This window comes from Myxocyprinus asiaticus, chromosome 5 (genome assembly GCF_019703515.2).
Source record: "Myxocyprinus asiaticus isolate MX2 ecotype Aquarium Trade chromosome 5, UBuf_Myxa_2, whole genome shotgun sequence".
In the NCBI taxonomy this organism is placed as follows: Eukaryota; Metazoa; Chordata; class Actinopteri; order Cypriniformes; family Catostomidae; genus Myxocyprinus; species Myxocyprinus asiaticus.
In genome coordinates this window covers 11,325,857-11,339,296 of record NC_059348.1, presented here as the reverse complement: position 1 = coordinate 11,339,296, position 13,440 = coordinate 11,325,857, and the positions used below count along the sequence as shown (strand labels likewise).

The window sequence follows — 13,440 nt, the reverse complement described above, 5'->3', positions numbered from 1 at the left end:
TTCGTCCTCTGCCACCCAGATTGAGGCGAATCACTACACGACCATGAGGACTTAAAAAACAGTGCATTGGGAATTGGCCATTCCAAATTGGGAGAAAAAGGGGAAAAATCCCCCCCCCCCCAAAAAAAAACTGAAAGTAATTCAGTTAAAGTAATTACTTTGTAATCAGGTTACACTTAACATTGGTGATAAACAACAAAATTTAAAAGTATAGTTCACCCAAAAATTCTCTCATCATTCACTCACTCTCATGCACAGATGTGTATGACTTTTGTTCTTCTGCTGCTCTAACAATCTACAATCTCGTCATTTTCAGGTCCTGGGTTCTGGGTGCTTTTGCGCTGCTGTGTCTTCTTGGCCTGACGTGGTCGTTTGGCCTGTTTTTCTTGAACGACTCTTCGATACTGATGGCGTACCTCTTCACCATCTTCAACACCTTACAAGGGATGTTCATCTTCATTTTCCACTGTCTCCTGCAGAAGAAGGTAAAGCATCATACCTCACTGTCTTTATTAATATACAGGACTGAAGGCTGCTGATTGCGTTGAGTGATGATTAGAGTTTGCCGTGCCATTTTCTGTTTATTTGTCTTGTTTAATTAAATTGCAATCCTTTGAGCTGATGGTTAACGATGCAGTCGCTGTGATGGGAAATATAATGCTTGCTTCAAGGGGCCGGCACTAATTCACATGCACACATCCTGATACTAAATAAACCTTTTTAACCTTTACAAAGTTGTTTGAATAAATTCTAAAATATTAAACAAAATATTAGAAAACAGAAAATGTTGGCCAGGTTAGCACAATGGCTAAAATCAGCAGATTAATTGGCCTGACCGATATATATCATCTGTCTTTGTTAGGTGTCTTGCTAATGGTTGTTTTCTGACTCTGTCGTCACAGGTGCGTAAAGAATACAACAAGTGTTTCCGGCAGTCTCAGTGTTGTGGCGGTCTGCCTTCCGACGGACCCCACAGCGCTAACAAATCCTCAGTGTCCAGATCCACGGCTCGATATTCGTCCGCTACACAGGTACAGCTTGTGCCTCTCATGTCCTGCCTTAAGAAATATCACACTACCCTGACAAAGGGTTCTGTGACCTTTGAAAAGAGTTGAGCTGTCACATATTAAATGTGTTCTTATTAAAAGCACTTTTCACACTGGATTTCATTTTTAAGGCAGCTGAATAATATCCTGCCCTTGAGAAGCTGTTCTCTGTATAGTTTTAAAAGAAGCTTTCACAGCTGAGTACATGATCTCTTTTGGACAATTCTGCAGTTCTAATCCTAGGGAAATCATTGCCTAAGTCTTGCTTAAAGGGATAGTTCACCCAAAAATTTAAATTCTCTCATCATTTACTCACTCTTATCCCATCCCAGATGTGTATGACTTTCTTTCTTCTGCAGAACACAAATGAAGATTTTTAGAAGAATATTTCAGATCTGTCGGTCCTTACAATGCAAGTGTATGGTGACCAAAAATATGAAGCTCCAAACATCACATAAGGCAGCATAAAAGTAATCCATAAGACTCCAGTGGTTAAATACATGTCTTCAGAAGCAATATAATATGTGTGGGTGAGAAACAGAACACTTTCACATTCTTCTTCTTGTGTTTTTCGTGATTCACATTCTTCGTGCATATCACCCCCTACTGGGCAGGGAGAAGAATTTATAGCAAAAAAGGACTTAAAAATGTAGTTCTGTTTCTCACCCACACCTATCATATCACTTCTGAAGATATAGGTTAAAACACTAGAGTCTTATGAATTACTTTTATGCTGCCTTTACGTGATTTTTGGAGCGTAAACATTTTGGCATCCATTCACTTGCATTGTATGGACCTTCACTTGCATTGTATGAAATATTCTTCTAAAAATCATAATGTGTGTTCTGCAGAAAAAAGAAAGTCATGCACATCTAGGATGGCATTAGGTGAGTAAATGATGAGATAATTTTCATTTTCGGGTGAACTATCCCTTTAAAGTTGCCTTTGCATTATCTTGCTGTGGTTGATTATTTCTTAATTCTTGATTTGTAAGCATAACAGTTACAGGTAATCAAATAACAAAGCAAATCCTTACATTTAAGTGAACATTTTTGTTTTTGTAGTCTTTACATAGCACACATTGAAAGCTTATAATGAAGCCTCCTGTGTTTATGATTTCATTCCTTTACAAGTACAAATTAGAAATTATAGTTTTATGAGTGCAGTCGTTTAGAAATATTTCCTGTACATTGAAGATTTAATAAAAAGTCTCTATGCTTATGAATTACCTTAAAGAAATGTTGTGGGTTCAGTACAAGTTAGGCTGTATCGACATCATCTGTGGTATATTGTTGAGTACCATCGATTATAATATTGACTCATCCTTCAGTTTTGCTTTTTTTTTCTCAAATTTGTTTTAATGGACTTATAATAATGCACTTACAATAGAAGTCCATGGGGGCAAGGCACTGAAGCGCAATAAACGTTAAAATACACTTTGTTTAAAATTATAGCCACAAGACTTGAACATTATACATGTTAACTTATTGATCATGTCAAGAGATTTAACCACAAGTTTCTGCTTTGAAACCCTCTGTTCCTTGGCCCTATAGACTTCTATTGTAAGTATTGTACTGTAAGTAAGCATTATTGTAAACACGATTTTTGCTGTTTATAAAATATTAAGGAATGAGTTGCAAGCATTTTCTGTGCTAATTGACATCATGCCACAAATGTTTTCACTAAGAGTCAATCGAACGTTATCTATTCTACAATAATTTGTTAATTTGTCCAGAATAAACAGAGTATTGCTGTTTTCTATTGCCACAAATTGCTTGTTACATGTGCCGTGAGGAATCTTAACAAGCTGCAACAGATGTAATCTTTTCAATGTGTTGTGTAGTGTGTTTAGACGTCATCTATTCCACATGTGGCGGTAATGATCGAGTCTGCTAACACTGAGACTTTAAAGCTTCTAATTGTGTTACAAAGCTGTTTGTCGGTGCTGCATGAATATTAGGTGCATTAATCAGCGAGCATGTTTCCCGCTGCAGAGTCGCATCAGGAGGATGTGGAACGATACGGTGAGGAAACAGTCGGAGTCTTCCTTCATCTCCGGAGACATCAACAGCACTTCCACACTAAACCAAGGTGATGGCTCCAACCTACACAAACATTCATCCATGCGGATCTGTGCGCCAGCTCGATCTCGGATGCGACACTGTAGATTTTGAGTTTGTTTTAATACACATCAGCTCGAATCTACTATATTTATAATTAGGTGAAAGTTGCTCAGTTATGCTAATTCCTTGTGCCTTCATCAGGCGTTTTAAATTAGACAGATGCTCTTTGCTCCCCGGTGTGAATAATAACATACACGGCTTGAATTCAGATGTTTTCAGCAGGCCTATTCTATTCTTTTTTTTACACAATTGGCACCCCACATTTATCAATGTTAGCTTGCTAGCTGACTCATTCCAATCTGTACTCAAATTGATTTTTAACAAAAACATTTCAAGACCCACTATACTGTGCACCGAGGTTTTTAAAAACTCTTGTTGAATTCCCGGTGAAGAACTACACTACCCATAATCCTGAAGAGCAATCCACCAATCAGAGATGTCGCTGTTAACATGGCTTCAAAAATCGCGTCAGGAGAGCTAATCATAGACCGCCCACTCCCATGATGCATTGCGAATTATGTAATCGAGTCGTAAACACTCTCAAACAACTTAAATATTTGAATATTTTGCAATAAAATTTCAATATATGGTATTTTATACTTGGGGTTTTCTTTAACTTCATGCAATGTCAGATCCCAGGGGTTGACTTTTATTAAAACTAACAGATTTCAACTTTTTCTTGTAGTTATATAAAGGTAACATTAAAACTGAATTGGAAACTTTTTAATCATTTATTTTTGGTACTTTTCAAATGTCTCTATGTATCGATTTTACTGTTTTAGTAAAAAAATTATGACAGTTGTGTCCCATAGTTGTGATGTCACTTACACCACTCCAAAAAAATTAAAAATTAAATAAAAAAAATTTAAAATGATCCCCAAATAAAGTTGTTGGACAAGTGATGTTTGAAGAAAACAAAGAAAATTGAAGGTAAATATTCCATGTGAGAAGACCTTTTTGTTGGCGCCATTTCCAGTCAAGCTGTAAATTATGATAAATAAAACATAAAATTAGCCTTAGCAAGACAAAAGGAGTCTGTAATTTTACTTCAAAACGATTTTGATGAGCGTCATTTCCACCGAAGAATTCGATGAATCACAATACAGAATTTGAGATGTTCTGGAAATGACACTGTGGTGGGAATTTTTATGACAAAAATGACATATATCTCTTATGATGCATGCATACACAGTGTTGGACATTGTTAGTAGACAAATAAAATAGTGTGAGAAATGTTTTAACTACAAGTTAACCGAAGCTGTCCCGAAGTGACCGAAGTTGAAGAAACTCCCACTGTACTGTTGTTTTTTGATTCGCTTGTCATTTACAACACTTCATGAGATGAGTAGCTCAATCACTCATAAAATAATTCAAATACACAGTCTTGTACCTTCTGTCTTTTTATCATTTTTATATGCTGTTTTGCTTAATGTAACGTATGTTCGTCCATGAGTGAGCAGTCAATGTTGCACTGTCTAGTCACTCCATTTAATTAATGCCAATTCGTCATATACAATATTATGGAATACCAACTCTGCCCAGTGCTAAATTGTATCATTGGTGATTATCCTGTGAATGTTTCTTGTAAGTCTGTCATTTATTTCTGGGCAAAGGAATATCTTTGGCATGTGCTTATGGTTAATTTATACACAATGATCCATATAAAGTACTCTGAGAATAGATTCTCAAACATATTTTTTATGAAACGTTACATTATTAAACTGTTAAAATATATCTGAATACTTGAAATGGTTTAAATCATCACGATCGCCTGTAGAGACAAAACTAATTCTTCCTCAGGTCTGTGTGAAGTCCTGCGGTCTTTTTCCTCAGTTGGATAGCAACCAGACTGGGTTTTAAAAATGTTTTGATGAATTATTTAGACCGGGCAAGAGTGTTGCAGATGAGAGTATGATGTTCAACTCTTACTGACCTTGACAAGCCTTCAAACATGCGTGTGTCGAGGGAGAGTGTGTTTGAGTCATACTAACCTCCGAAAATGCTTATCTAGGTACGACTCGGGCAAAGTTTGCGCTGCATTGATGCGCACTTCAGTACACTGGGAATTGGGATTGAGAGTTTATGTAATAGTTTAAGAGCAAGCATTCTTTGAAGCGCTCAAGTGTCTTATATTCTGAAAATATTTTGCTGTATTTCAGCTGGAGACGGGTTCCAAAGAACAAGTATGTCAAAGCACATTGTAATCAGAGACATTGTTATCTGAAAGTTTAGAATATCAGTACTAGTGAGAGATAAAGGCATTTTTGTTCACTACTGTCCAAATAAAGCATTGGGTTGGTGGGCCGCTCTTCACATATCTGAAGAGTGTGATCGGTCAACATTCTTCTAACGTCTAATAGCACAGAAGAACAATTTATGTTTGTATATGCATGCACTGTAATAAGTATGAAATGCTGAAAATATGAGACATTCTTGATGAATTGCTTTTAGTGTTATGCCTGTCGTCTCTGTAATTTAGAGTTGGGAATCAAGAGTCCATTTTTAAACTGGAAGTGAATGCTGCATTCCTATGCTTATGCAAACACAACACTTGGCTAAAAGACAGTAGTCTGACAGTGTTTCCTGCAAAACCAAATGTACAGAATTAAAACTGTAGTGCGATTTGCCAACAAATTACATCTATGAGCCGGTTCCTTAAATCAATCGGCCTAAAAGACTCAAGAATCAGTCTCAACATGAGTTTTCGATTTGAATCAGTCACTGATTGACAGTGTTGCTTAGTAACGGATTACATGTAATCTGCATTACATTACCAGATTACAAAAATCAAGTTTTCCTACTTGTTCAGTATATGTTGTCAGTTTTACTGAAACTTGGCTTGTCCATATTACTCAACAAATGCACTGAACCAAGTTAAATTAATTTAACGGAGTTGTTTCAATGTCAGCATTACTTAATCTATTTGTATTTGGACAACTTTATTATTTTTGTTGGTATTAACGTTATATAGAGTTATTTTTGTGCCACTCGCAAGACTTTTTTAAGATTCATGCCAGTACATTTACCATGTCAACGCGAGCTGTTGCAAGCAAATTGTTAACTGAAGAATACATTGAATTTATGTAAGTTCAATGCTTATTATCAAGTAAAATGAACATAATGATAACACTTACAAATCCAAATAGTTTGCATTTACTCAAAAAGCTTTTGTACAATTTACTTTAATTTCTTTAGTTTATACAACTGAACCGTGGCTTGTTGGAACTGCTCAACACTGTTGTGTGGAACCACTTGAAACTGCTTTTTTAAGTAAATCCAACAGCTTATTTTTTTGAGTGTGGTTAGGACCAAATATTGAAGGGGGTTTAGTGCTTCCTCAAAAGAATCATTAATGGAATCTTTAAGGAACCAGAATTAAGTTCAATCAGAACTGGAACTAAAATTGTTACCTTTCTCATGTTTCCCATCCCATTGTTTTATTTATGGTTATTCAAATGTAATCCGACTTGAAATCTAAAATAATCTGGTAAAAGCTCCTGAAATACTACAAAAGACCTTTTAGAAAAAGGTGGGGTTGGCAGGTGGGAAACTTTTCCATGTCCTAAAATGACCTTTCCTGCACTGTATTCTTTGTTATGTTTTCCTCTCTCGTTCATGATCACCCCTCTGATTCCTCTCCTCTATTTATTCAACAGGAATGACCGGCAACTATCTCCTAACTAACCCTCTCCTTCGGCCTCACGACACTAACAACCCCTATAACAACCTTCTCGCCGAAACCATCGTCTGCAACACCCCTTCACCTCCGGCTTTCCACTCCCCAGGTGCTGCACGGCCTCCTCTCTTTCTCTGCCTGCCATTTGGGAATGTAAAAGGAGGGTGTGGGTTGGACAAATGCAGGCTTTTTCACAGCACTTTTAACACAGGACTGTAATTTTGTTGAGAATCTGTCATAGAATCACAAACGGCCATGTGGTGGTTTTGCTGTCTTCTTTTCATCTAAGGTTTTTCTCCCTTTCAAAAGATTTGTTTTCTTTAACACAAAGCTGCATGAGTCTTTTGCTTTTTCTTCTTTTTCTGTAAGTCATTAGTTCACACCCTCTAATTCTCATTTATTTTACAACACGCGTACCGAATGACACATGCGGTGAGGTGGGCTGTTATTTTTTTTCCGTTTCCCGCCTTATATTATTCACCAGACAGGTTCTGTCAGTGTCAACTATATACTTTACCCTTCCATCAAAATAAATAGCAACAAACAGGTTTAACATTTAACTTACTTTTCCCATCAGCCCCCGAGTCTGTATTGCCAGTCACTAGATAGGCATCAAATCCCTAATGGTTTGATGATAAAGTGAGGTGGGGAAAAAGAAAATAAAAGACGCAGCACAGAAATGGTGGCTTTTAGAGGAGCCTGGCATTCGCGCTTGACACCTCGCGTTGGTGTAAATGGAAATTGGTCTTTGCATTTACATTGTAAACAGGCTTTTGAGAGAAATGGAAAAAGTCACAGCCATCTGCCTGCATTCCCATCATGCCGTTTGTCAGCGGTAGACAGTGAGCTAATCACCGGACTGATAGAAAGTCGCAGAGCGTAAACGTTCAGTTCCTTGCGTGAGGTTACCGCAAGGCTACGCGTGAGAACAGTGCAATTCCTGCTGCTGACAGTTGCTGCTGCCTCTGACAGCACAACGCTTCAGAAACAAATGGACTGTCTTCTAAAATGTCTTTAAATACATGCTAAAAAGTATTCAGACCGAAATAATGGAAGAAAATGCAAATTCTTGAAGAAAATTCCCAAGAAAATTCTTGTTGGAACTTCTCTGAGAGAAGCACGTCAGAGGCAACGGACTCTTGTTTTCTGGGGAGGGTAAAAAGATTTTTGAGATGTTTTTATTTAAAGGGCTAGTTCACCCAAAAATTAAAATTCTCTCATAATTTACTAACCCTCATATCATCCCAGATGTGTATGACTTACTTTCTTCTGCTGAACACAAACGAAGATTTTCAGAATAATATCTCAGCTCTGTAGATCCATACAATGCAAGTTAATGGTTGCCAGAACTTTGAAGCTCCAAAAAGCACATAAAGAAAATATAAAAGTAATCCATAAGACTCCAGTGGTTAAATCTTCAGAAGCGATATAATAGGTATGGGTGAGAAACAGATCAATATTTAAATCATTTTTTACTCTAAATCTCCACTTTCACTTTCAGATGTGAAAGTGAAACTAAACAGGCACCACATGTGACTTTCAGATGTAAAAGTGAAAGTGGAGATTTAGAGTAAAAAAGGACTTCAATATTGTTCTGTTTCTCAGCCACACCTATCATATCGCTTCTGGAGATGTGGATTTAAACACTGGAGTCTTATGGATTGCGTGTATGTTTTCTTTATGTGCTTTTGGAGCTTCAAAGTTCTGGCAACCATTTACTTTCATTGTATGGACCTATAGAGCTGAAATATTCTTCAAAAATCATCACTTGTTTTCTGCAGAGGAAAGAAAGTCATACACATCTGGGATGGCATGAGGGTAAGTAAATGATGAGAGAATTTTTCTTTTTGGGTGAACTATCCCTTTAAAAATATTGTATATGCAAATTGATTTCTAAATTGTATTCATTATACAATACCAGCCAAAAGTTTGGACACACCTGAATTGTTTTTATTTATTTATTACTACTATAGAACACCTTTTCGAATAATAGTGAAGTCTTAGAAACTATGAAATAACACAAATGGAAATATAGGGATAATGTAGTGAATATATATATATATATATATATATATATATATATATATATATATATATATATATATATATATATATAGGGTATACCCTCTGTCTAGATCAGGGGTTTTCAACCATTTTTTTATATCAGGGACCCCAAATTTGATGATCCCCTTACAAAGGACCCTCTTCCCAACATAACAAGCAGTACATATATTTTATGTACTATATACATAGCCATTTATACTGTAAGCGTGATATTATAAAGATAACATTTTGCCTCCAAAATGAAATTATTGTCTTTTCTTTGTTATTGTACAAAAGCCAACACCAAAAACTGTATTATTAACTGGAAAATATTTACTGTACTTTGTATTAAGTTCACAGGGTGTCTTTTTCACTACCCAATATTAGAGAATATTAATAATATTATTAATGATTTCACAATAAATATCATTCTTAATCAGTTTTACAGAAGAAAAAAAATGCTATTGATTTAAATAAAAATAAAAAATGTTGAGAAATTCACACATAGGTATGATTTATATTTATTATAAAAACATATCAGCATAAGCCTTAAGACTGAAACATTTTAAAGATCACAAGAAACAAATTCAGTAAAGTGTGTCTAAACTTTTAATTGGTAACATACAGTACATTTCAATCATTTTTGACTGTTAAATCAAAACCAGATTGTGATGTTTCTGGTCTCTGACCTACTAATGGAAATCATCTTTTGTTTTTAACCATGAATGCTCTCGCTATTCTAAAACAGCCAACCTGATATTCATCATTATCCATCATGTACTAAATTCAAAATATTTATATCACATTATGTCGACATTCTGAGGCACTTGGAGTGTAAAACAGAAGTGCACATTTGGACAAAATTAACAAATCTGTGTTCAGCAGACTAAACAGACTGGAATTTAATACATTATTCACATACATCCTTCTTTAAAAACAAGGAATTTCATACATTAACAGTTTTGTGGTAGAGCATGAAAATGTACATCTACGATAAAATGAACTGAATTCTCAGTGTCATCACTGCATTCGAGAACGTAAATGCTTTAAAATACAAAAAACTGCCGATGATTTCAGTGCTGTTTACATGCCATTCCATTAGCACAGCCATGCGGATAAGAGTTACCACATGAAATATAAGAGGGGTTTTTGCATTTGAGAGAGAGTAAGCTAGTCTCATCTCAACTTTACTCAAGGCTGTCAGTGATTGCAGCCTGAATGTGGTGCATGGCGCTTAAAAAAAGGCATGAATAAATGAAAAACGTTTGTATGCATCAAGTTAGCTTTTAATGCGGCTCATCCAGTCAGATATTTGACTCTGTTATATACTGTCATAACATCTGAACAGCTAGCTTCAACCAGCAAAGAAACAATTTCAGCGAGACCTCCTGCTCTTTCCGTTCCATTAATACAAATACCAGCAGCAGAACAAACAAAAGCTGTGCTCAATGTAAGCATGCCTGCACTTTGAGTGCATGAAGTATTGCGCAGTTGTGAATTTGACCGTGAGACTGAAGAATCAAAGATCTGCTCTGGCCTTTCTCCCAGACTTCCTCCTTTCCAGCGTGTCCAATAGTATTCCGCCTGCATCTGTCATTGCGTCTCTCCAGACAATACCTGCCTGGATTAAACTCACTGGCCATGCATAAACAAATTCAAATAATCTTGGCCGAGACGATGTTTCACGGTTGCTTGCCTCTCGGTCCCTCTCTGCTCTGGTTCAAGTCTTTGATGTCTGTTTCTGCTTTCTCTTTGTGCTCCACAAAAGAGACTCTCCTTATCTCACAGCCAAACACAGATATGTTTTCCATTCTCGTCACCGTTCAGACTCCAGAACTTTACATCCATCCAGTGCACTGCATGAAACAGAGCGACATTACATTTATGATTTACCCCTTTTGAGTTTGTTCACCACCTCCATTTTAAATTTGTTTTTCCATTTTCTGTCATCTCAATTTTTAAGGGCTAATAAAAGCGACTGTTGATACTGCTGTTTCATACTGCTATGACTTGAGATGTTTATCGGTTCATATGAGCGTAAACAGAAATTAATTGTTGAAGATTGCTTGGGTGCTGAGCCCCGTTACACCTGCCACATCCTGAATTCAGTCTTCTGATGGATTTGCTCATTAATGAAGTGAACTCACACATCAGTTAGAAAGGAAGTGCTAATGACATTGATTAAAAAATGCTGTTCCTTGAATCTCCTTTGCATTACGCCTTCAGCACTTTCTACCAATAGGGTACAAAAAGGGTCTAAACTCTTATAAATTAAGTACATTTTCTTTTCTTTTTCAATACATGATCAAAATTTCAGGAGGTCAGTTTTATTTCCTATTTATTTTCTATTTTCTAATTCTTTTCAATCAGCCATGCTTTAAAGTTAAAATCCTGATTTGTGTGATTTTGTTGTTTCAGCAAAATATATATTAAATAATATATTGCTGGCTCTGACTCTTATATTTTAATATATAATATTTTATTGTGATAGACCGATATATCGGCCAGGCTGATTAATCAGATTATATTGGCCATTTTTGTGAAATGACTGAACACATTTTTTAACAATTTCTCTTTAGTGAGAAAAGCATCCTGACTCTTATATTTTAAATATATAATATCATATTTTATGAAATCTTAGATGTGATAGACCGATATATCGGCCAGGCAGATTAATCAGATGATATTTGGCCATTTTTGCTAAATAACTGAATACATTTTTTTTAACAATTTCTCTTTAGTGAGAAAAGCATCCCGACACTCATATTTTAATATATAATATAATATTTTATTAGTTCTTAGTAGTGATAGACCGATATATCGGGCAGGTTGATAAATCAGATGATATTTGGCCATTTTTGCAAAACGACTGAAGATTTTTTTTTATTATTATTAAAACAATTTCTCTTTAATCATTAATTACAATTTTAATTCAATGAATTGAATATCACTTCGACAGATTATGTCAAAATTACGATATTGTATGATTTAAAAGTTGAGAACGTCATGACCACGCAACAGGCCAAAATTAGGAGGTGATTTTAACATTCTATGTCTATTTTATGTTATATACTTTATCATCTAACTTATCTGATAGTTCTCAACATTGTTGGAGTCAAGTCTCTAGATCTTAATTACGAGTCGATTCTCAAGTCCTCACTGTTCAGTCTGAGTCCTAGTCCAAGTCAACAATATCGCGCCCGAGTCAAATCCTAATTAACTTCGTACAAGTCCGACTTACGAGTCCATGTTACAAGGCATGTGGATGTAACGTTTAAGGTGTCTGGCTAGCTAGCAAACGTTATTGTATTGGCTGAATGAGTTTAAAGTTGCTGTAGGTGATTCTAGCCATTCTGTAACTTCCACGAGCTGAGCCACTGGATTAGCCACACCTTCTCTTTCCAAAACCCCTTCACTAAACAAGTTAACGGTTGTAATGAGTCCTCTCCTCCAAGTCAGAATGCACTCAATGCTAGAGTCCGAATCTGAGTCATTAATGTTTAATTTTGAGATGAATCACGAGTCATGAATATTGCGACTTGAGTTGGACTCGAGTCTGAGTCCTGGACTGGAGTATTACAACACTGGTTCTCACAGCATAAAACATGGGATTTATGCCTATAATGCTTAAAAAAAATAAAAAATAAATAAAAAATAAATAATGGGACATCAAATTGTATTCTATTTGTGGAAAGTGCCATTCACATTTTATTAACAACAATCTTATCATGGACACTTACAGTTACTGACAAATTATTTTTGAGCCAATACAACAGTGGATATTTGTATTATCTAGAATTTATGGGCATGAAAAAAAAAACTTTATAAGCCTGGCTTCGTTTGCAAAATTATTGCATATTTCTTTATTCATATTTGTACTGTTTTATTTAAATTGTGAGTGAATTGAAACACATGAAGTGGATCTTGATGAACGGACTGAATTCAGGCCCCTGTAATTTGTAAGCTTTCTTTTTTGGTGATTTCTCACTTTTCTGTCATTGCTGTGATTTTAAAAGGCGTTGTTTCACTCTTTTTCTTTTCGCACATGGGCAGTTCTCAGGTCAGCTAGTCTGAGCAGACACACATGATGTGAGTGTTTGCACCCTGCCTGCTGTCTGTGCTCTGTGTGCCTGGCCGTCTGTGTGCTCCATTCACATGCTTTATTTCTGTTGTGTTCTGTGCAAACGTTTGCAGCACATTTTAAGTTGTCGTTTTATTGCATTTTCGCTGTTGCATTTGCCATTTTATATACAATAACAGCTTGTGTTTACTTTGTTAAGAATGTCTATCTGAGTGTGTTAGTGCAAGAAGCTGTTTGACTGCCTTTTAACATTTTTTGTTATCATTGCTATACTGTTACGGACATAAATTTCACAAAATGACCATTTTTTTTTATTTCTTTTTTTAAGTGACCAAAGCATTCTGACTCTTATATTTTATATATTTTTACAATATTTTATTGGTTCTTAGTAGTGATAGACCAAAATATCGGCCAGGATGATTAATCAGATGATATTTAGTTATTTTGGCAAAATGACGGTATTATTTAAAA

General features: G+C 35.7%; 1 protein-coding gene across 5 annotated transcripts in view; it reads left to right on the top strand.

Annotated features, from left to right (window-relative positions):
- Nucleotides 1–13,440, top strand: part of LOC127440710 (adhesion G protein-coupled receptor L2-like) — a 176,845-nt gene that overhangs the window by 160,157 nt on the left and 3,248 nt on the right. For 2 of the 5 annotated variants that reach the window (XM_051697455.1, XM_051697456.1), the window contains 4 exons: nt 317–485; nt 903–1,031; nt 3,041–3,137; nt 6,826–6,954. In XM_051697455.1, the coding sequence (XP_051553415.1) occupies nt 317–485; nt 903–1,031; nt 3,041–3,137; nt 6,826–6,954 (524 nt within the window). Of the gene's footprint in view, nt 1–316; nt 486–902; nt 1,032–3,040; nt 3,138–6,825; nt 6,955–12,941; nt 12,978–13,440 lie in introns of all 5 variants that reach the window. The other 3 variants (XM_051697457.1, XM_051697458.1, XM_051697459.1) reach the window with 2 other exon arrangements.